We start from the raw sequence: 21,062 nt of genomic DNA on the forward strand, positions 1-21,062 counted from the left end.
ATTTTATATTTTACAAGAGTACTCAAATACATGTAAAGAAGAAAATATTATATAATTTCCAATTCAGGGCAATTCACATCTTGCAATTACTGTTTCAAACTTCTCACTCATTGTCCTCCAATTTATTAGTTTATAAAAGGTTAATATACAATTTCAGAAACAGTTTGTAGCCAAACTTAAATGGAATGCTAGGACTCCCTGTCAGTGACAAACTGTTATGGAAATTAAGATTTCTCCAAGGATTCATAATTACAAGTTAATAGATTGAAATCAACACCTTTTTATTTCAGGGAAACTGCACTCGACCTGGCTGGTGATCAATTGATACTAAAACAGCAAGGTGTACAATTAACTTTGGCCCTCACTTGTCTTTAGACTGCCAAAGCTATACAATATAGAAGTCTCTCAAATGCAATAATACCATCGCAAACATTCATCACTACTAGTTGCCACACTAGATAAAGAACACAGAACAAAACTGATCTGCAGTCATTTGTACTACGGCACTACAGAACTCAGGGAGCTACTGGGATGTCATCTAGTCAGCCAAGAGACAATCAAATTGAAGGATTCTCACACCCAGAACACAAAATCACATAAGATATACGACACGGATACAAGATGAAAGCCAGAGATACAGGCTATTTGGCACAATCAGCGCATACTGGAATTTATACTCCTCTGAATCTTCTCCCTTTGTTCCTCATTCAAGTCTATTAGCAGAACCCTTCTCCCTCAAATACTCATCCAGCCTTTCCTCACATGCATCTTCGCCATTCACTTCAACCGTTCCCTTTGGTAGCAACTTTCACACCCTAAGTACTCTTTGGGCCAAGAAACATTTTCGAATTCTCTATTGTATTTAGTGGTGTCATCATTGCAAGCCTTTTATGCATCCTATCCAATGCTTTATTATCCTTTTTATTTTAAAAATGTGCCATAAATTCACCAAAATAGTTTAACCAAGTTTTAATTTACCATTAATCCCCTGCTTTTTGGCTCTGCCCCTTGAAAGGAAAGCCCGGGTGCTTAATTTGTACTTTTTATCGCTTTGGTAAACTTTAGTTATTGGTGGAAAAAGACACAAAGTGTTAGGGAGTTTTCTGGCAGCATCCCTGGAGAACATGGATAGGTGAAGTTTTGGGTTGGAACCCTTCATGTTGGTTAATGGTGAATATGTATGCCAAGATCCCTTTGATTGTTGACTCAACCTGATCTCATATCTTCCAAGTAGTAAGTTTAGAGATAGTTTAGTTTAGTTTAGAGATACAGTGCTGCTCTTTGGCCCACCAAGTCCATGCCGACCAGCGATCCCCACACATTAACACTATCCTACACATACTAGGGACAATTTTACATTTACACCAAGCCAATTAGCTTACAAACGTGTGCATCTTTGGAGTGTGGGAGGAAACTGGACTTACCCAGAGGAAACCCACACAGGTCATGGGGAGAATATACAAACTCCTTACAGGCAGCACCCGTAGTCAGGATCGAACCTGGGTCTCCGGCGCTGTAAGGCAGCAACTCTACAGCTGCGGCCCTAAAGTGACCTAGCAAAATGTACTACTTCGCGTTTTTACATGTTAACCTTGCAAACTTTAAAACAAATTGTTTTAAATGTCATTATATTTTACAATGTCTATTTAATGAATTGCAATCCATAAATTTAAAATTATTTTTTAGGAAGAGTGTTTATATTTTTAAAAATTCAAACATTCATGCACACACACACACACACGATACACATATCCAATTTTTTTGTCACCTTATGGAGAAGATTCCAATGCACCCCAACACAACCAAAAGATGGATAAAAGGCTGACATCAATTAAGGAAACTTTCATTAAATCATTTAAGAAAAAAAATTAAATAAATTGCAGTCACTTTCATAAAATATTTACTGCAAATGTCAATAATTTTTCTACTATTATAACCACAAAGATTTTTTTCAGCCGAAGAAAATATAATGTTGGGTTAAAGATATTAGCAGTTGCTCAAAGGGCAGAATTCCAGGGCAGTCCCAAATTAAATGGTGAGGGACAAAGGGGTGAAGCCCTCCAGTTGAACACATTGCTGGACAGAGGTAGAGTAGAGCAAGAAGGGAGTCGGAGGCAGAAGGAAGAGGGGTAGAAGGTAGCCCTTTTATTGCTGGGAAAGGCTAATGGCATAGGAAGTTGCAAGGATGTAGAGGATTTAAAATCTGAAGCTTAGGGAGACGGAAAACAGGGACTACAAAAGACAATCTGAAGAAGGGTCTCGACCCCATTTCTTCTCTGTCATTGGTGCCTGTCCCGCTGAGTTACTCCAGCATTTTATCTCTATTACGAAAGACAACTAAGGCTACTGTTTAGAATGTGATTTGGGCATCAACATTTTGGAAAAGATCACAAATAATATCTGATCTGAAGCTTTTGGAGTGTTCAATCTCAGTACTGAAAGGCTTTAATGAAGATCGAGGGATAGATGGACTGAAAAGATGACAGGTGTAGCTGGTATCAGAGAAGTGAAGACGGTGTATTGAATGAAATGGGAAGCCCAGCTTGGCACTGAAGCTGCAGAAAATATTGATTAGGTCACGGCGGCACGGTAGCGCAGCGGTAGAGTTGCTGCTTTACAGCGAATGCAGCGCCGGAGACTCAGGTTCGATCCTGACTACGGGTGCTGCACTGTAAGGAGTTTGTACGTTCTTCCCGTGACCTGCGTGGGTTTTCTCCGAGATCTTCGGTTTCCTCCCACACTCCAAAGACGTACAGGTTTGTAGGTTAATTGGCTGGGTAAATGTAAAAATTGTCCCTAGTGGGTGTAGGATAGTGTTAATGTACGGGGATCGCTGGGCGGCACGGACTTGGAGGGCCGAAAAGGCCTGTTTCCGGCTGTATATATATGATATGATATGATGATACATCCCCAGCCACTTCCAGACCAGAACTACTGCTGCCACCGCCAGCCCACACAGCTTCCTCGGCCACTTTACGACTGCAGGTGCTGCTGCCAACTTCACAGCCAACCCTCACCTGAACTCTGGCTGCCCGCAGGCCGTGACCAATGACTCTGCTGAACCTCACCTCTCCCTCGGCTGCCAGCTGGCCAGGGCAGCCAACTCACCTGGACTCCAGACCCAGTTCCAGACCTGAAGAAGGGTCTCCACCCAAAGATGGTCACCTGAATTTATGACAGATAAGTTGGTCCTTGGAAAGAAAATTACAACATTCATTTTCAGGATGTGCTGTAAGGTCTGACTGGAGAAGATGTTTAGTTATTTGTCTTCATGGGGAAACGAAGATTAAGTGGAGATTGAGGAAGTGGAATCGTGACAGTGGAGGAAATCGAGAGCTGTTGCTTATAAACACAAAAAGCTGGAGTAACTCATCGGGACAGGCAGCATCTCTGGAGAGAAGGAGTGGGTGAGGTTTTGGGTCGAGACCCTTCCTCAGACTCTGATCTGGTTTCTGGGTGCAGCCCCCGCCGCGGAGACCAGTCAATCCCTGAAACTGCTGCAGCAAACACACTGGAAACATATGGTCTGCTGGCGCAGATAAACTGGTGATCTGGAACTGGGATCAATTTTAAAAAAAACACTCAATAACCAGGGTCGACAGGACATCAACAAACAGAATGGAAGCGGGAGGCCGCTGAAGCCCGGGGACGGAGGAGCCCGGGGACGGAGGAAGCGGGAGATGGAGGAGCCCGGAGGCCGGGGCCGGGTGGGAGTGTCAGCCCGCAGCCTGAGCTGATCCGAGGCCGGAGCCGGCACTCACTCACTGCCTGGGGAGGGAGGGAGGGAGGGAGGAGGGGGGTGAGCCGCGCTCCGGGCCTGGCTTTGTGCTGGGATGGCCATGGGATCGTGACTCGTGTGGGCCCGGCGGCGGCAGCGGCAGCGGCAGCGGCGCCCCGACCGACATTGTAAAGGTTCAGTACCTGCACGTCACCTGCTTGGTGTTCATCATGGCGCCGCTGCCGCCCCTACACCCCCTCCATTCACCCCGATCACCGCTCTCTCCGTCCCCGTCTCGGGTCGCAGTCGCACGGACAAGACAGCGCGGCGCCGGGCGCCGGGTCCCGCGGCTCAGCAGCGCCCCCTGTGTGCGGGCGGACGGATGGACAGGCGGCGGTGGCGGCGCTGGTTTGTTCCGTAACCAGGGGGTGAAGGGCGGCCCACGTCAGGCCGCAGCTGCAGCAGTCAATGCAGCACCATAGCCGCCGCCGCCGCCACCACAACCAGCATCAGCACCCCCGGGGCGCCTCCTGCACCGGGGAACAGTCCCCGTGCACATCCCCAGAGGGGCAGTCAACGAGTGGTGTGGACTGAATCACCTGCAGCTCAACACCGACAACACTAAAGGAGTTACCACCCCCCACAAGAAAGGACAGTTCAAAGCACCAAAAAAAGGAGAGGCGACAAGGGAAGAAAAGTTAAAGGTGTCAACGGTTATGTGAGGTTAGGGTATGCCTGCGGCTTTGTAGGATCACCTCTGTAGTATCGACATGCTCTCAATTCCGAGCCTCTTGTTTTTATTTTATCTGCCCCGCCCCCCACTTTCCCTTTCGGTCTCTCCTGTCACCTTCCACCTATATCCCTCTCCCTCCCACCCATATCTCTCTCCCCTTCCTCCCATGTCCCCCCCCACCCCCGTCCTGTCACCTTCCACCTATATCCCTCTCCCTCCCACCCATATCTCTCTCCCCTTCCTCCCATGTCCCCCCCCACCCCCGTCCTGTCCCCTTCCACCTATATCCCTTTACCTCCCATCCATATCTCTCTCCCCTTCCTCCCATGTCCCCCCCCACCCCCGTCCTGTCCCCTTCCACCTATATCCCTCTCCCTCCCACCCATATCTCTCTCCCCTTCCTCCCATGTCCCCACCCCAGTCCTGTCCCCTTCCACCTATATCCCTTTACCTCCCATCCATATCTCTCTCCCCTTCCTCCCATGTCCCCACCCCCGCCCTGTCCCCTTCCACCTATATCCCTCTCCCTCCCACCCATATCTCTCTCCCCTTCCTCCCATGTCCCCCCCCCCACCCCCGTCCTGTCCCCTTCCACCTATATCCCTCTCCCTCCCACCCATACCTCTCTCCCCTTCCTCCCCCCCCGTCCTGTCCCCTTCCACCTATATCCCTCTCCCTCCCACCCATATCTCTCTCCCCTTCCTCCCATGTCCCCCCCCCACCCCCGTCCTGTCCCCTTCCACCTATATCCCTCTCCCTCCCACCCATATCTCTCTCCCATGTCCCCCCCCACCCCCGTCCTGTCCCCTTCCACCTATATCCCTCTCCCTCCCACCCATATCTCTCTCCCCTTCCTCCCATGTCCCCCCCCCACCCCCGTCCTGTCCCCTTCCACCTATATCCCTCTCCCTCCCACCCATACCTCTCTCCCCTTCCTCCCCCCCGTCCTGTCCCCTTCCACCTATATCCCTCTCCCTCCCACCCATATCTCTCTCCCCTTCCTCCCATGTCCCCCCCCCACCCCGTCCTGTCCCCTTCCACCTATATCCCTCTCCCTCCCACCCATATCTCTCTCCCCTTCCTCCCATGTCCCCCCCCGTCCTGTCCCACCGATATCCCTCTCCCTCCCACCCATATCTCTCTCCCCTTCCTCCCAAGTCCCCCCCACCCCCGTCCTGTCCCCTTCCACCGATATCCCTCTCCCTCCCACCCATATCTCTCTCCCCTTCCTCCCCCCCGTCCTGTCCCCTTCCACCGATATCCCTCTCTCTCTGGGTCTAGATTTCACTCCTTCATATCTGACACCCATTTGTCTCCTTTACATCTCTTGACTTTGTCATGTATTCCACCCATCGGACAACCAAACCCCCCTCAACTGTTCCCACCCATCACTTGCTAGGCTTTGCCTCACTCTTAGCATGCTATTCATGATATTTTCAGCATTATCCCCTGACACCATCAGTTTAAAGAGGAGTTCCAACCAGAAACGGCGTCTATCTATTTCCCTCTGCAAATGCTAACTCGCATCTACAGTATTTTGAGTCTGAAGAAGGGTCTCGACCTGAAACATCACCCATGCCTTCTCTCCAGAGATGCTGCATGTCCCGTTATTCCAGCATTTTGTGTCTACCTTCGATTTAAACCAGCATCTGCAGTTCTTTCCTACTCATCCACTGTATTTTGACTATGTAAGGTCTGATAATTTTCGATTTTGCTTCAACTTAAATTCTTCTTTATTTGATTTTCGTTTGCTATTGATGCTAATATATCCTCGTCCACTAAATTATATAAGGAATGGCAGTTCCTAATTCCTGGGATCCAATGAGGTAATGGTGACCACAATCAACAAAATGTTCAAATAATAGCGAGGGCAATATTGGGGTTTATAACTTTTGGAAACGTAGAATATTTTATAGACACAGGAGAATCCAGATGCTGAAATCCGGAGTGGCTAACAATCTGCTCGAGGAATCCAGCGGGTCGAACAGCATCTGTGGAGGCAAAGGAATGGTCGGCGTTTCGGGTCGAAATTGAGCATTATTTCCTGAAACTAAAATTAAAATAGCATTTCCCCATTAATTTCTAGTTCGCATGACGTTGTTGGAAAATCTTATCACTTAAATTCATTTTAACTAAACCTAAGTTTTGTTAAACTGGAATAATGATCAGATGTAGCTGATTTGGGAAATAAAACAAAATTTCTTCCTCTGTTAAAGGAGCTACATTAACAAGAATTGAGATATACGTGGAGTTATTTTGGATTACCCGAGTGTTCCACGGGTAGGTACTACTGTTCAAGTTTTTTTTCATGTAGGTAGTTGAAGCAGGTACAATAATAATATTTAAAAGACACCTGGACAGGTACATTGATAGGGAAGGTTTAGAGGGATATGGGCTAAATGCAGCCAAATTGAACTAGCTTAGATGGGGCATCTTGGTCATGTCTTATGATGAAATCCTGTGTGAGTTTAAAGGCGTACATGACCAAGAGTTTCAGGAAAGATGTAGTGTGTAGGAAGAAACTGCAGATGCTGGTTTAAACTGAAGATAGACACAAAATGCTGGAGTAACTCAGCGGCACAGGCAGCATCTCTGGAGAGAAGGAATAGGTGAAGTTTCGGGTTGAGACCTTTCTGTCTGAAGAAGGGTCACGACCCGAAATGTCACCCATTCCTTCTCTCCAGAGATGCTGCTTGTCTCGCTAAGTTACTCCAGCATTTTGTTTCAGGAAAGATGTTGGATTTTCCAAATGTGGGCAGGATTTGGTAGTAAGATGCCAGAAGGTGATTCCCAATTGTAAAGTTAATAGAAATATATCTGGAGCTCCTGCAAAACCAGATGTTAGAGCTGTCTACGGGGCCAATTGTACGAAGCAAATGATTATACATCCTAAATTTAGAAGAGTATCATTGTGTTACTTCACCAGTTAGAGATCATGCCGTTAAGATATGTCAGATCAACTGAATCAAAATTTACAAATTATCATTAATAATCAACCAAAAAATGAATTTCTGGGCATTGTTTTTTTACCAACATCTGCAGGAGTAAATAGTTAACAACTGTTTCTACAAAGGATAGATATACTGATAAACGGTAGTGTGTATCTGATTATTCTTGTTAGCAAGGCGGTTCTCACAAAGTGAAATGGTGTATTTAGTTTAGATACACAGCATGTAACCGGCCCCCCCGATGATCGATTAGCTGCTCCACTGCCGACACAAGGTACAATTTACAGAGGCTAATCAACTCACATATCCGCCTTTCTTTGGGATGTGGGCGGAAACCGGAGCACCCGGAGAAAACCCACGCGGTCACTGGGAAAACGTGCAAACTCCACACAGATTGCACCCCAGGTTAAGATGGAACCCGGGGTCTCTAGCGCTGTGAGGCAGCAGCTGTGCCACTGACTTTAGAGATACAGCGTGGAAACAGGCCCTTTGGCCCACCGAGTCTGCACCGACCATCGATCACCTTGAAGAGAACATGCAAACTCGTTCTGTCAGACAGAACCCGTAGTCAGGATCGAATCCGAACCTAAGGCAGCAACTCTACCGCTGTGCCACCGTGCCACCGTGCCACCGTGCCGCACAAATTGTATTGTTCATTATCTGCAGCAGCAACAATTGTCTTTTTAGAGAAGCAAGTAAACATTCAGCAGCGGGTTGGCTTGGACAACGTTTTCCTTCTCGCAGGTGTAGACGGAAGGTTTAACATAATGTTCATTCATTAGTTACTAACCCGCAAAGCTAAGCATTTACACAGGTTCCAGTGTTCAGTCCCATGAATTGAACTATTCTAAACCTTAAATAATCAGGTGAATATATTAAAAATAAGCGGAACAAACATGGCATGGCAAATAGGACCCGTGCTGTATGCGGTCTGTCTGCAGAAATATCCCAGGCTTGTGGACTGAATGGGCATCCTCCAAAACAAATGTCATAAGGTCATAAGTGATACGAACAGAATTAGGCCATTCGGTCTATCAAGTCTACTCCGCCATTCAATAGACAATAGACAATAGGTGCAGGACGAGGCTATTCGGCACTTCGAGCCAGCACCGCCATTCAATGTGATCATGGCTGATCATTCTCAATCCGTACCCCGTTCCTGCCTTCTCCCCATACCCCCTGACTCCGCTATCCTTAAGAGCTCTATCTAGCTCTCTCTTGAATGCATTCAGAGAATTGGCCTCCACTGCCTTCCACTGCCACTGCCTTCAATCATGGCTGATCTCTCTCTCCTTTCTAATCCCATTCTCCTGCCTTCTTCCCATAACCCCTAACACCCGTACTAATCAAGAATCTATCTATCTCTGCCTTAAAAGCCCCCTTTATTGCCACTCTTTGCCTTCTGTCATCCAGCCAACCTGGATGCCACTCATGCTAGTATCTCCCCTTTGATACTGTGGGCTCTCATCTTCTTTAGCAGCTCATGTGTGGCAGCTTATAAAAAGGCTTTCTGAAAATCTAGGTAAACAACATCCACTGACTCTCCTTTGTCTGTCCTGCTATTTAGTTCTTCACAGAATTCCAGCAGATTCGTCAGGCAAGACCTCCCTTCACAAAGTCATGCTGACTACGGCCTATTTTATCAGGAACTTCTAAGTACTCAGTAACCTCATCCTTTATAATCCTATATAATGGACTCTAAAATCTCCTCCTGGGAGCGGGATCTGCCATTCAAACTCCACACCCTCTGATATCTGATAAACAATTCTTCACTTCAAAAACCGTCAGAGACAGACAATAATCGCTGCCATTTCCAGTAATCCTATGAATTAGGAATAGTCCTGATCCTATGAATGAACACGAGGAAATATGGGTGTGTTTCACCTGTTCTGCCATTCAGTGTAATCATAGCTGATCTCTCCTTTGTCTTAGCTCTTTTGGAACGATTAGGGGCTCTGATGATTTATCAGAGCCCCTAATCGTTCCAAAACTGATCTAACTCCACTTTAAATATTTAGAAAAATTAAAGTAATATATAAATATATACCCGAAGCATCTATAAATACCTTTAGGAGATGAGGAGGAACCTCTTTAGTCAGAGGGTTTGTGAATCTGTGGAATTCATTACCACAAAAGGCTGTGGAGACCAAGTCAATGGATATTTTTAAGGCGGAGATTGAGAGATCGTTGGAGATTGAGAGATTGTTGATTAGTACGGGTGTCAGGGGTTATGGGGAGTATGCAGGAGAATGTGGCTGAGGGAGAGATAGATCAGCCACGATTGAATGGCGGCAGTAGATTCGATGGGCCGAATGGCCTAATTCTTCTCCTAGAACTTATGACGCATCCTCCAACACTCCGGGACAGAGAATTCCAGAGATTCACCACCCTCTGCATGAACGACTGAATAAATTAAGAAGTGCTCCAGAAGTATGGGAGTGGTTTTACTTCTTTTCAATTCTATGCCATGTACAATTCTCAGATAAATCTTCCATTGATCCCACCAGCCGTCTCAGCACGTCTGGCTGATTCAGGGTCTGTGGAAGGCAAAATGCTGGAGTAACTCAGCGGGTCAGGCAGAATCTCTGGAGAGAAGGAATAGGTGACGTTCTTCAGACTTCAGTCTCGACCCGAAACATCCATCACCTATTCCTTCTCTCCAGAGATGCTGTCTGTCCTGCTGAGTTACTCCAGCTTTATGTGTCTGTCTTCGGTTTAAACCAGCATCTGCAGTTCCTTCCTTGTTGTTCGTCCTTCGGGTTGGAAGATGACCATGACTTCACTTTCAGTTGGAGGATTGGTGACTGTGGGTCCAGAACTGACTGGTGAGGCCAATCCGGGCCCGGAAGGCACGCCCACACGTAGGACACAAGTGGATGGGTGCTGCAGTGGGAGTGGAGGTAGCCCGGGCCTTGCGCACGGTGCGTTTCCTCTGGGCCTCTGCAGCGCGTCTGTTCTCTGCTGCACGGGCTCCTGTGGTGAGCTTGCTACGCAAGGTTGGACGGTCCAGAGCAAGAGACTCCCAAGTGCTGAGGTTGATGTCCAAGTCTTTGAGGGACACTTTGAGGCCGTCCTTAAACCGTTTCTTCTGTCCTCCTACTGAGCGCTTGCCCTGACACAGTTCTCTATACAGAAGCTGTTTTGGCAGTCGACTCTCGGGCATTCTGACGACATGGCCTGCCCATCTGGCTTGGGCTTTTCGTAGGAGGGTGTGGACGCTGGGGATTCCGGCCCGTTCCAAGACCTCTGTGTCTGGAATTTTGTCCTGCCACCTGATGTGAAGGAGTCTGCGTAGGCCGCTCAAGTGAAAGTGGTTGAGCTGTTTGGCATGTCTGCTGTAGACAGTCCAGGTCTCACTGGCATAGAGAAGAGTGGTGAGTACCACTGCACGGTAGACCTTCAGCTTGGTGGTAAGGCTGAGTCCTCTCCGCTCCCAAACATTCCCACGGAGTCGCCCAAAGGCCTTGGCAATCCTGTTGTTGACCTCAGCGTCAATGTTCCCCACTCGTGAGAGCACTACCCAGATAGGTAAAGCTGTCGACTGCCTGCCTTCCTACACACTCAGTGTCAGATCCTCGCCTTGATCCGAATGCGAAAAACACGCTTCAAGGACACTGAACATAAACGCTTTGGTTTATTCATCCGCCATTCCTTTTACTACATTGAAATCAAGGCAGGGATCTGGCACTCAGGGTCTATGGGAGCCTGCGTTACTGGCTGCGCCCTGCCGTTCTCACACTCCCGGTAAGAGTCTTCCATCTCCGCAATATTGACCACCTCCGCCTTTGTAACATCTTGAGGTCTGCCCTATCTAATATTGTTCTTGGCAACTTACGTCCCTTCATCAAACAGCACAAGTCTCACCCTGCACAGATCCCCACATTGCTTACCACACTGCCACCAGCCCTGTAGCTCAGCAAATTAATATCACAATTATCTGCCCTGGCATTCAAATTTGACTGCGGCTTTTTAAAAAAAATCCCTGAGTAAAAAATCAGACTGAAGAAAGGTCTCGACCCGAAACGTCACCCATTCCTTCTCTCCTGAGATGCTGCCTGACCAGCTGAGTTACTCCAGCATTTTGTGAAATAAATACCTTCGATTTGTACCAGCATCTGCAGTTATTTTCTTACAGTACACTGAGTGATTGAGGGGTCTGCCTCAGCCGTCTTTATGTAAGGGCACGCTGGTCAACGGCTTAGGAAGCAAAATTCATCCAGGATTCCTGGAGCTGGGTGTGGGTGGTGGGTGTGTGGAACAAACTGCCAGAGGAGGGAGTTGAGGCAGGGACTTATCCCAACGTTTAAAAAACAGTTAGACAGGCACACGGATAGGACAGGTTTGGAGGGCTATGGACCAAATGCGGGCAGGTGGTGTTGTGAGATTGCAGGGACTACTTTGTTGTATCACAAGGACTAATATGTTTGCCTGTGTAGTAATGTCTATATAAGAGAATGAGGTGATTAGGTGGCCACTCTGGTTCCAGGTGGCCGTGGAATAAATAGCCTGGATTTAAGCTCCAGCATTATAACCTTTTTAAACACGTGTACTTGTGGTCCGTCCAGAGTCACAACAAAGGCACAACAGATACTGGACCACAAAGTACAACAGGTGGGACATGTTGGCCGGTGTGGGCAAGTTGGGCCGAAGGGCCTGTTTCCACGCTGCATCACTCTGTGAACGATACATCAGCTCCAACGTCTGAAATAAAGACAGACGATGTCTCAATGGTTCTATCTCAGCAAGTTTGTTTGTGTCTCTGCAGATCGGTTGGCAGTGAGAGTGGGGACGGGACGGGAGCAGGTGGGTTGGAGCAGCGGCCAAGTACCTTCCTGACATGGGACAAGTATTCCTGCCTCGCGTTCAAGTCGTGGTTGGTTCTTGCTGCTGTCAATCCTGTCGGGCACCGCTGCGGAACCAGAACAGAGTTGGTATTTAAAGCGGCCACGGCGGTGCAGCAAATTACTCGCCTGGTTTGGATGACTTAACGTACTGGGGAAGGACATGGAGAACCGCGTTATAACGTTTCGCCATTGTGAGAAAGACATTTATTGCTTTAATGTCCCAGAGGAGTGTCCGATCTGCGGCCAGAACCTCGTAGGGCGCGGGCTGGACGATGCCCCAGTCTGTATTCCCAACTGCTTTGTAGATGGACATCATGAGAAGTGTTCATTCCTGATCAAACCGACTGAAGGATCGTTCCTCAGGTAAATAAAAGACAATGCAGCGGAAACATTAAACACCTGTGACGTACATGCAGCTTGGAAATTCAACCGAAAGTTGTTGCCCTCAAAACACCTTTCAGATGAAAAGGGTCTCGACCCGAAATGTCGCCCATTCATTCCTTCTCTCCGGAGATGCTGCCTGTCCCGCTGAGTTACTCCAGCATGGTTTAAACCAGTATCTGCAGTTCCTCCATACACATTTAGATCCAGTTCTACGTTTTGAAACTAAAAAAACAAACCCTGGTTAAATTTGATCTAAAATTTACCTTTTCTAAAATGCACGTGATTCTTTTATTTTTGGAAGAAATCAGAATTAAGAGACGTGTGATGAATAATTGGTTTGAAGGCATTTGGGATGGTGTCCGGCCCCATTCAGTTTAGTCGGATGATCTTATTAATTATGCCTTTAGGTTTCTTATTTGTTGCCTCTTTATGTATCCGATATGCGCCATACACACGAGAAACGCTGTTTCTTTAACACCAAGCAGCTACGTTCTGAAACCACGAACTATTTCCCCTAGAAAACCAAAAATAATGGGAGAAATGTGGTACATTTTGAGAGTGGTTTAATGCTTTAGAGAAAGCAAATCCTCTAAATTTGTGGGTTTATTTTTCAATATTTTCTGCCAGTGATTTGCATGGATATGTGTTCGCGTTGATCGATTGAGAGACGATGTAAGAGACATATCAGACCTGACGATTGCTGAGAGTACTTAGATCTTGATTTCTCAATGCCAAATCAGATTTCTCAAAGCCTCCAACCACTATTTGCAACGGAGGTATTTATTTCACAAAATGCTGGAGTAACTCAGCGGGACAGGCAGCATCTCAGGAGAGAAGGAATGGGTGATGTTTCAGGTCGAGACCCTTCTTCAGACTGATGTCAGGGGGGCCGGGACAAAGGAAGGATATAGGTGGAGACAGGAAGATAGAGGGAGATCTGGGAAGAGGGAGAACTGGGAAGAGGGAGGGGAAGAGAGGGACAGAGGAACTACCTAAAGTTGGAGAAGTCAATGTTCATCGGGGTCGTTAATACACTCCATAGAGTCTCTGATTGAAATGCTGTTTTAGTGGAACCACTGGGTTGTTGAAAAACATCAATGATTTTATGAAAATAACTATCCTTATTGTGTCGGAAGTCACTGCAGATGCTGGTTTCAGCCGAAAATAGACACAAAATGCTGGAGTAACTCAGCAGCATCTCTGGAGAGAAGGAATGGGCGACGTTTCAGACTGGAGTCTGAAGAAGGGTCTCGACCCGAAACGTCACCCATTCCCTTCTCTCCAGAGTTGCTGCCTGTCCTGCTGAGCCATCCTTATTGTGTTCTTGCGGGTTATGTGGTTAAACGCCAGAACGCCAAATTATTCATTGTACTTTATTGCTTTGAAATGAACCTGTGAATCAGAGGGTTGAATACTCGATTCCAATGTAGATCACGCTTGATAGTTCAGAGCTCGACGGAATAGGACGCGATGGAATATTGCAAAGCTCAGGGGCGGGCTGGTGGTTAATATTTATCCCGCAATCAGCACTAAATGAGCAATTGGATCAATATGTTTACTTTAAAAAAGTGCCGTTGCTGTAAAAATCTGTCCTGTTGAATGGTCCTTAAAATAAAATTCTTAAAGGATTGGACAGGCCAGGTGCAGGAAAAATATTCCCGATGTTGGGGGAGTCCAGAACCAGGGGTCACAGTTTAAGATTAAGGGGTAGGTCATTTAGGACTGAGATGAGGAAAAACTTCTTCACCCAGAGAGTTGTGAATCTGTATAATTCTCTGCCACTGAAGGCAGTGGCGGCCAATTCACTGGATGTTTTCAAGAGACAGTTAGATTTAGCTCTTCGGGCTAAAGGAATCAAGATATGGGGAAAAGGCAGGAACGGGCCCCTACTCTTACATCTATTTTTCTATGTTTCTGTGTTCCAGGATTTCCCGTTTTTGTTTCATTTAATTGCCGTGTGTATGACCTTTGTTCGTATGCAAATTATCCGTCTCACTTCCTGCATGATACGTGACATTTGAACAATTATTATATCAATTGTAAAATGTTTTCAGATGTCCTGAGATCCTGAAAGGCACTCTATACATGGAAGTTAACCCCCACCCTGTGCGATGTTTGTAGGACACGACACTTTGGATTATCTACAATGTTGGCCCCACAATAATCGAACAACAATTCAATAATACCTCTTACAAGTACAACAGTTTACAAGGACTATCTTTCAAAACGTTTTCTCAGTTGTTGCCATGTACACGCGATTCCATAGCCTTTACTTCAGAGACACTTGCTGTGTCCATTTGCTGTGGAAATGTTACTCATGTCTAGTAACAGGGCCGTCTTAACGCATGGGCCCGATGGGCACTTGCCCGGGGGCCCACGAGCATAGGGGCCCCTTGCTGATCTGTGTATGTTAAGTGACTTGCAATAAATAAACACTACTTTAAAAATGTAGGTTCAATACGTGCTTTTTTCGCAACATTTTCGGTCACTAAGTGCTTCTCACAGCGATCTGTGAGTGCTTTTCGCAACAATGTAGCACCCTAAGTCCATCGCTAAGTGCTTTTCGGTAAGTGCTTTTCGCCGGCACGACGGGGGGGGGGGGGGGGGGGGGGCTGGTAGGGAAAGGGGGGTGGGGGAGAGTAACGGTAGGGGCCCCAGTACACTGCTTTGCCCGGGGGCCCATAATGCTGTAAAAATGGCCCTGTCTAGTAATAGTTACAGGATTGACAATAAAAGGTCAATAGGAGACCCAATGAGAGGGTTAGTTTCAAATACTTATTCTCTTGTTTTCCTTGTTACATTCAAATAGGTTCTATTGGTAATCCACTAAGAAGCAAATGTTTCTTTCCAACTTTCTCTCCACATTTAGTGCCAAATTTTCCTTTCTCTGTGCACCTTTTCATATTTCATTATTCCAAATTTGTCCCGCCTTTAATTATATTTCTCATTTATGACTTTCTACGAGCCTTTTTTAAGATTGACATCCATTTCATTATTCCTACTGGTTCACTTGTTGCCCAGTTAATGTGGTTGTGTGTTTGCTCCAAAAGAACAGCATTTGACATTTAATAATACTTTTTCCCCTCAGAGAATATGATGGAAAAGGTGACCTCCATGTTGCCATCTCAAATACTCATGGTGAGTCGAGAAGAAAATCAATTTCTGAGTCTAAACAAGCAGTTTTGATTTATGCGCAACACAAGTGGCATTTCAGCAGTCTTACAAAAAGAACATAATGTCCTAAAACACCAATTGTACAAGTAATTAAGCAACAATTGTTTGGTAATATTTTGAGCTTGATTATTTAATTTGAAGAACATATTGGAGTTTGGTGTGCAACTCAATAATAATTATGATATTTAATCAATCAATCAATCAATAGTTTATTACAGACTCAAGGTCCAGATAAAAGCCAAGACATTACATATAATACACATACAGAAACACAATAAGTTACATACAAAAGCACAGTAAGTTACTAACAAATTACTAACAAAAGCACAATAAATGACATACAAGCACAATGCATGTTTTAAAGCATCAGCCATCAGTGATCAACAACGACACAACTATACCAATGTCTCCACAACTGTGATTGGTAGCGTGTAGTACTAAACCTTATTAGTGATAATGCCAAGATGATCTCATTAATTCAGCAAATAAATTTATACATTAAATTTCTCAGCACAGCTTGTCGGGTATTAATAAGCGGTTGGCTTATCTTCATAACTAACCATCTCTCAGACTCTGTTGCAAACACTGTAGCATTGGTACTGCACTGATAATGACTGGATAATGTGATGCGTAATGCACTAAGAAGCTCTTCCATTCAAAAACTGACAAAAAAACATTTCTTTGTGACCAATCTGTTTCACTCAGTGTTCCCACAAAAATTCAAATTTGAATGTCCAAGATTTAAATGATACCTTTTAGCCAAAGTGTGATTCACACTCTTCCTTTATTGCAGGGGTTGTGTACAACTACATTGAAACTGGCGTTCAAAGAGATGGTGGCGGTTGGGAGGAATGTATCTCTGTTCCACTGGTACAACCAGACATGTACAATTTAATTAACCAGTGGGATCTTTATCTGGAGCAATTCTCCACTGCAGATGTATGGCTACCAAACAGGTATGGAATGTCACACCTTACGTCTGTTAGCCCACCAACGTTCTGTGGGTATTTTCAGCATTTCAGATATTTAATCGCAGATAGACACAAAAAGCTGGAGTAACTCAGCGGGTCAGGAGCATCACCGGAGAGAAAGAATGGGTGACGTTTCGGGTCGGGAACCTTCTTCAGACTGGTTAGGGATAAGGGAAACGAGAGACGTTGATGTAGAGAGATAAAGAACAATGAATGAAAGATATGCAAAAAAGTAACGATGATAAAGGAGACAGGCCATTGTTAGCTGTTTATAGGGTGAAGACGAGAAGCTAGTGCGACTTGGGTGGGGGAGGGATAGAGAGAGAGGGCTGTAAGCTGCCCAAGCGAAATATGAGATGCTGTTCCTCCAATTTGCGTTTAGCCTCACTCTGACAATGGAGGAGGCCTAGGACAGAAAGGTCTATGTGGAAGGAGAATTAAAGTGTTTAACAACCGGGAGATCAGGTAGGCTCCGGTGGGCTGATCGAAGGTGTTTAATCGCAGTCTCCATCCTATTAACCATGCTCTTATCTAGATCATTTACAATACATGAATTACTAACGGAGTAAAATGGTTTTGTAGAATCCTTTTTTCCTTTACATGCCCCATCAACGCACTGCTGTTCATTCCTGGCTGCAGGTTTGCACTGAATAATGTGTGTTGAATCAATCAACTGAAATATGGGAGAGGGCACGGAACCAATGGGTTTGCAGCCCTTTATTGGAAAGTGCGCTCGTGACTTTGCTGGGTGAACTCATAATGGGACTGGCAGTTACGGCTTTTATCATTGTCAACATGGATAATCAGAACTGGCTGAAACCTCGTCATCGGAGATAAATATTTATGCAAAAATATTACAAGGAAACAAAATATTGTTCATGTTACACAGATGACCCGAACCAAGAAAGAAAATACTTACTAAATCCACTTGTTTGAAAGAAATGCACAGTAAAGTAATATCAAATTTGTACATTTAAAAAAAGTTATGCTCCTCTCCATCTTCCCTAGTTTAAACTAAACATACAGATAATAAAACTTTTATTCTAAGCCCCTTCCAACCAGTGGGTAGATAAATACACCGATGAGCCAAAACATTATGACCACTGATAGTTGAAGTGAGTAACATTGACTATCTTGTTACAATGGCACCTGTCAAGGGGTGGGATATATTAGGCAGCAAGTGAACAGTCAGTTCTTGAAGTTGATGTGTTGGATGCAGGAGAAATGGGCAGGAGTAAAGACCTGAGCGACTTTGACAAGGGCTAAATTGTTATGGCCAGACGACTGGGTCAGAGCATCTCTGAAACAGCAAGACTTGTGGGGTGCTGCTAAAGGATCTGCTGCTAATATTTTGGTGCCAAATACTGCGGGACACCTTCAGGGGTCTTGTAGAGTCCGTGCCTCGGCGGGTCGGCGCTGTTTTGGCGGCACATGGAGCAGCAACAGCATATTAGGCAGGTGGTCATAATGTTTTGGCTCATCAGTGTATGTGATATATATAAAGGACATGGGTGAAATGTCGATGGGCTGGTTAGTAAGTTTGCTAACCGTCAACATTGGTGGAGTTGCAACAGTGAGGGAGGCTGTTAAAGTACACGGCGGGTATATAGCTACGGAAATGGGCAGAGAAAAGTCCATCAAAGCAAGTGTGTGGTGTTGTACTTTGGGAGGTCAAAAGCAAGGTGGAAATGCACTGGAAAACAGCAAGACCTACCAGCACTGATGTACAGAGGGATTTTGGGATCCAAGCCATAGCTCCCTGAAAGTGGCAATAGAACTAGATAGAGTTGTAAAGGAGGCGTATTGTATCAGTTGGAGTATACGTGTTAGGAAGCGCCAGGGAGCCTGGTTAGATCCTCACTACGGGTGATGTCTGCATGGCGTTTGTACGTTCTCCCTGTGACCACGTGGGTTTCCTCCGGGTGCTCTGGTTGCCTCCCGCACTCCAAAGACATACAGGTTTGTAGACCATGTGTGTATGAAGGAACTGCAGATGCTGGTTTAAACGAAAGATAGGCACAAAATGCTGGAGTAACTCAGGCAGCATCTCTGGAGAGAAGGAATGGGTGACGTTTCGGGTCGAGACCCTTCTTCAGACTGATGTCAGGGGAGTGGGAGATACATAGATACATAGATAAGGAAGTGTAAGGTGTGAAAACAGGACAAAGGGAATGGAGATCAAGAAAAATGTAGAATAGATCATTGTTAGCTGGGAGAAGGTAACAGCAAAGCAAACAGAGATAAAATGTAGTTGGAGACAGTAAGACTGGTCGGAGAAATGGGAAGGGGTAGGGATGGAGGGAGGGGAAAGCAAGGGTTACTTGAAGTCAGAGAAGTCAATTTCATACCACTGGGGTGAAAGCTGCCCAAGCAAAAATGAGGTGCTGTTCCTCCAATTTGCACTGGGCCTCACTTCGACAATGGAGGCGGCCCAGGACAGAAAGGTCAGTTTTTGAATGGGAGGGGGGAGTTAAAGTTTTTGGAAACCGGGAGATCAGGTAGATTTATGCGGACTGAGCGGAGGTGTTTAGTTATCTCCCCTGACATCAGTCTCAAGATGGGTCTTGACCCGAAACATCACCCATTCCTTTTCTCCAGGGATGCTGCCTGGGGTAGTAATCCAGAGATTACTCCAGCATTTTGTGTCTCAGGTTTATCGGCTAATTGGCTTCAGTAAAAACTGTAAGTTGTTCCTAGTCTGCAGTGTATAGGGTGATTGCTGGTCGGTGGGCCAGAGGGCCTGTTTCCAGGCTGTATCTCTAAAGTCTAAAGTCATGTTGCACCTCTATAGGACTTTGTTTAGGCTGCATTTGGAGCATAATGGGCTTTTCTGGTTCACCCATTACAGGGAGGATGTGGAGATTTGAAAGGGGGCAGATTAGAGGGTACAAGCTACAAGGAGAGGTTGGAGAAACGTGGATTATTTTCTCTGGAACATCAGAGGCTGAGGGGAGACCTGATAGAAGTGCATAACATTATGTGAAGCATAGAAAGGGTATGCGGTCACAATCTTTTTCCCAGGGTGGTAATGTCAAAGACTAGAGGGTATAGCCTTAAGGTGAGTGTGTAGCAAAGTGTAAAGGGCAAATGTTTATTCCTACACAGGGAGTGGTAGGTGCCTGAAACACACTACCATTGGGTGGTAGTCTGAAGAAGGGTCTCGACCCGAAACGTCACCCATTCCCTCTCTCCTGAGATGCTGCCTGACCTGCTGAGTTACTCCAGCATTTTGTGAATAAATACCTTCGATTTGTACCAGCATCTATAGGGGCATTTAAACACATAGATATGCAGAGAATGGAGGGATTTGGATAACGTGCAGGCATGGGAAATTAGTTTAACTTGGTATCATGTTCGGCATAGATATTGTGGGCCAAAGGGCCCGTTCCCTTGTTGTTCTACGTTCTGTGTTAACCACCATTAACCCACAGGTTCCAGTCGATACAAAACGGGTGCACAATGTTTCATTCTATCAGTTCCTCACCCGCACACTTATGCTAACTGTTTAAAGTAAATTTGAACAATGATCGCAATTGCAACAGTCATCCATTTTCTAAATATCATTATGATTTGTATTTACAGGTACAATGAATACGAGCACAACTGCTACTCCTATGCATTGACCTTCATCAACTGTGTCCTGGAGGCACAGAGTAAACGGCAGCTGAGCCGGACAGAATTTACCGAGAGGTTTGTGGTACCACGGACAAAGAGAGCCTCCAAATACATCACACTTTATCGAGAGTTATGCAGGGGCTACTTTTATATTGCAGATGACTGCCAGACTGCAGACGTTAGCAGCCAGTTTTAAAGATAAGTGACTGTAGCAGTGACTGCTCTTGCCTATATTTTTGACTTAAAACTTCTATTTCAGCCAGCGAAACATGAAAAAAAAAATTAAGGCATCTGATTAGGAGAATTATTTTTCTTATATCCATCAATCACAATGTAATCCTATTGTAAATTAACCCAATTATTTTTCTAAATAATACAAATTATTAAATGAGATTAATATATAAATGATTGATGTAAAATGTATTTTTTTTTGCAATGCGTACACAATTCTGCTGTCAACAATCCAGAATTCTTCAGGTAGCTACATTATTGGCCTCAAGATCACAAGAACCTGTACTTCAAAAACATTGGTCAGAACGAAAAGGTTAGATTTATAAATCTGAAGAGCAGGCAACAAGGTCATACAGCTGGAAACAGGTCCTCTAGCCAAATTCATCCATGCTGACCAATTATTATAGGTGATAGACATAAATTGCTGGAGTAACTCAGCGGGAC

At 45.6% G+C, this 21,062-nt stretch overlaps 2 protein-coding genes across 4 annotated transcripts in view; one reads left to right on the top strand and one right to left on the bottom strand.

Annotated features, from left to right (window-relative positions):
• mkrn2 (makorin, ring finger protein, 2) overlaps positions 1–4,087 on the bottom strand; it is a 23,441-nt gene extending 19,354 nt beyond the window's left edge. Inside the window, exon 1 of one of the 2 annotated variants that reach the window (XM_078413975.1) lies at positions 3,922–4,087. In XM_078413975.1, coding sequence (XP_078270101.1) covers positions 3,922–3,950 — 29 coding nt within the window. In that variant the 5' untranslated portion in view covers positions 3,951–4,087. The remainder of the gene's footprint in view (positions 1–3,921) is intronic. The other variant, XM_078413976.1, reaches the window with a different exon arrangement.
• On the top strand, positions 3,947–20,736 carry LOC144601701 (MKRN2 opposite strand protein-like). Of its 2 annotated transcripts, none has more exons than XM_078413977.1 (6): positions 3,947–4,441; positions 6,668–6,731; positions 12,165–12,606; positions 15,716–15,765; positions 16,595–16,757; positions 20,355–20,736. In XM_078413977.1, the coding sequence occupies exons 3-6, from the start codon at positions 12,404–12,406 to the stop codon at positions 20,581–20,583; spliced, it is 645 nt and encodes a 214-aa protein (XP_078270103.1). In that variant the 5' UTR covers positions 3,947–4,441; positions 6,668–6,731; positions 12,165–12,403; the 3' UTR covers positions 20,584–20,736. The 2 variants fall into 2 exon arrangements, with proteins under 2 accessions (XP_078270103.1, XP_078270104.1); XM_078413978.1 differs by lacking the exon at positions 3,947–4,441 and adding an exon at positions 6,117–6,139.
• Positions 20,737–21,062: the final 326 nt, after the last annotated feature.

This window comes from Rhinoraja longicauda, chromosome 17 (genome assembly GCF_053455715.1).
Source record: "Rhinoraja longicauda isolate Sanriku21f chromosome 17, sRhiLon1.1, whole genome shotgun sequence".
NCBI classification, from domain to species: Eukaryota; Metazoa; Chordata; class Chondrichthyes; order Rajiformes; family Arhynchobatidae; genus Rhinoraja; species Rhinoraja longicauda.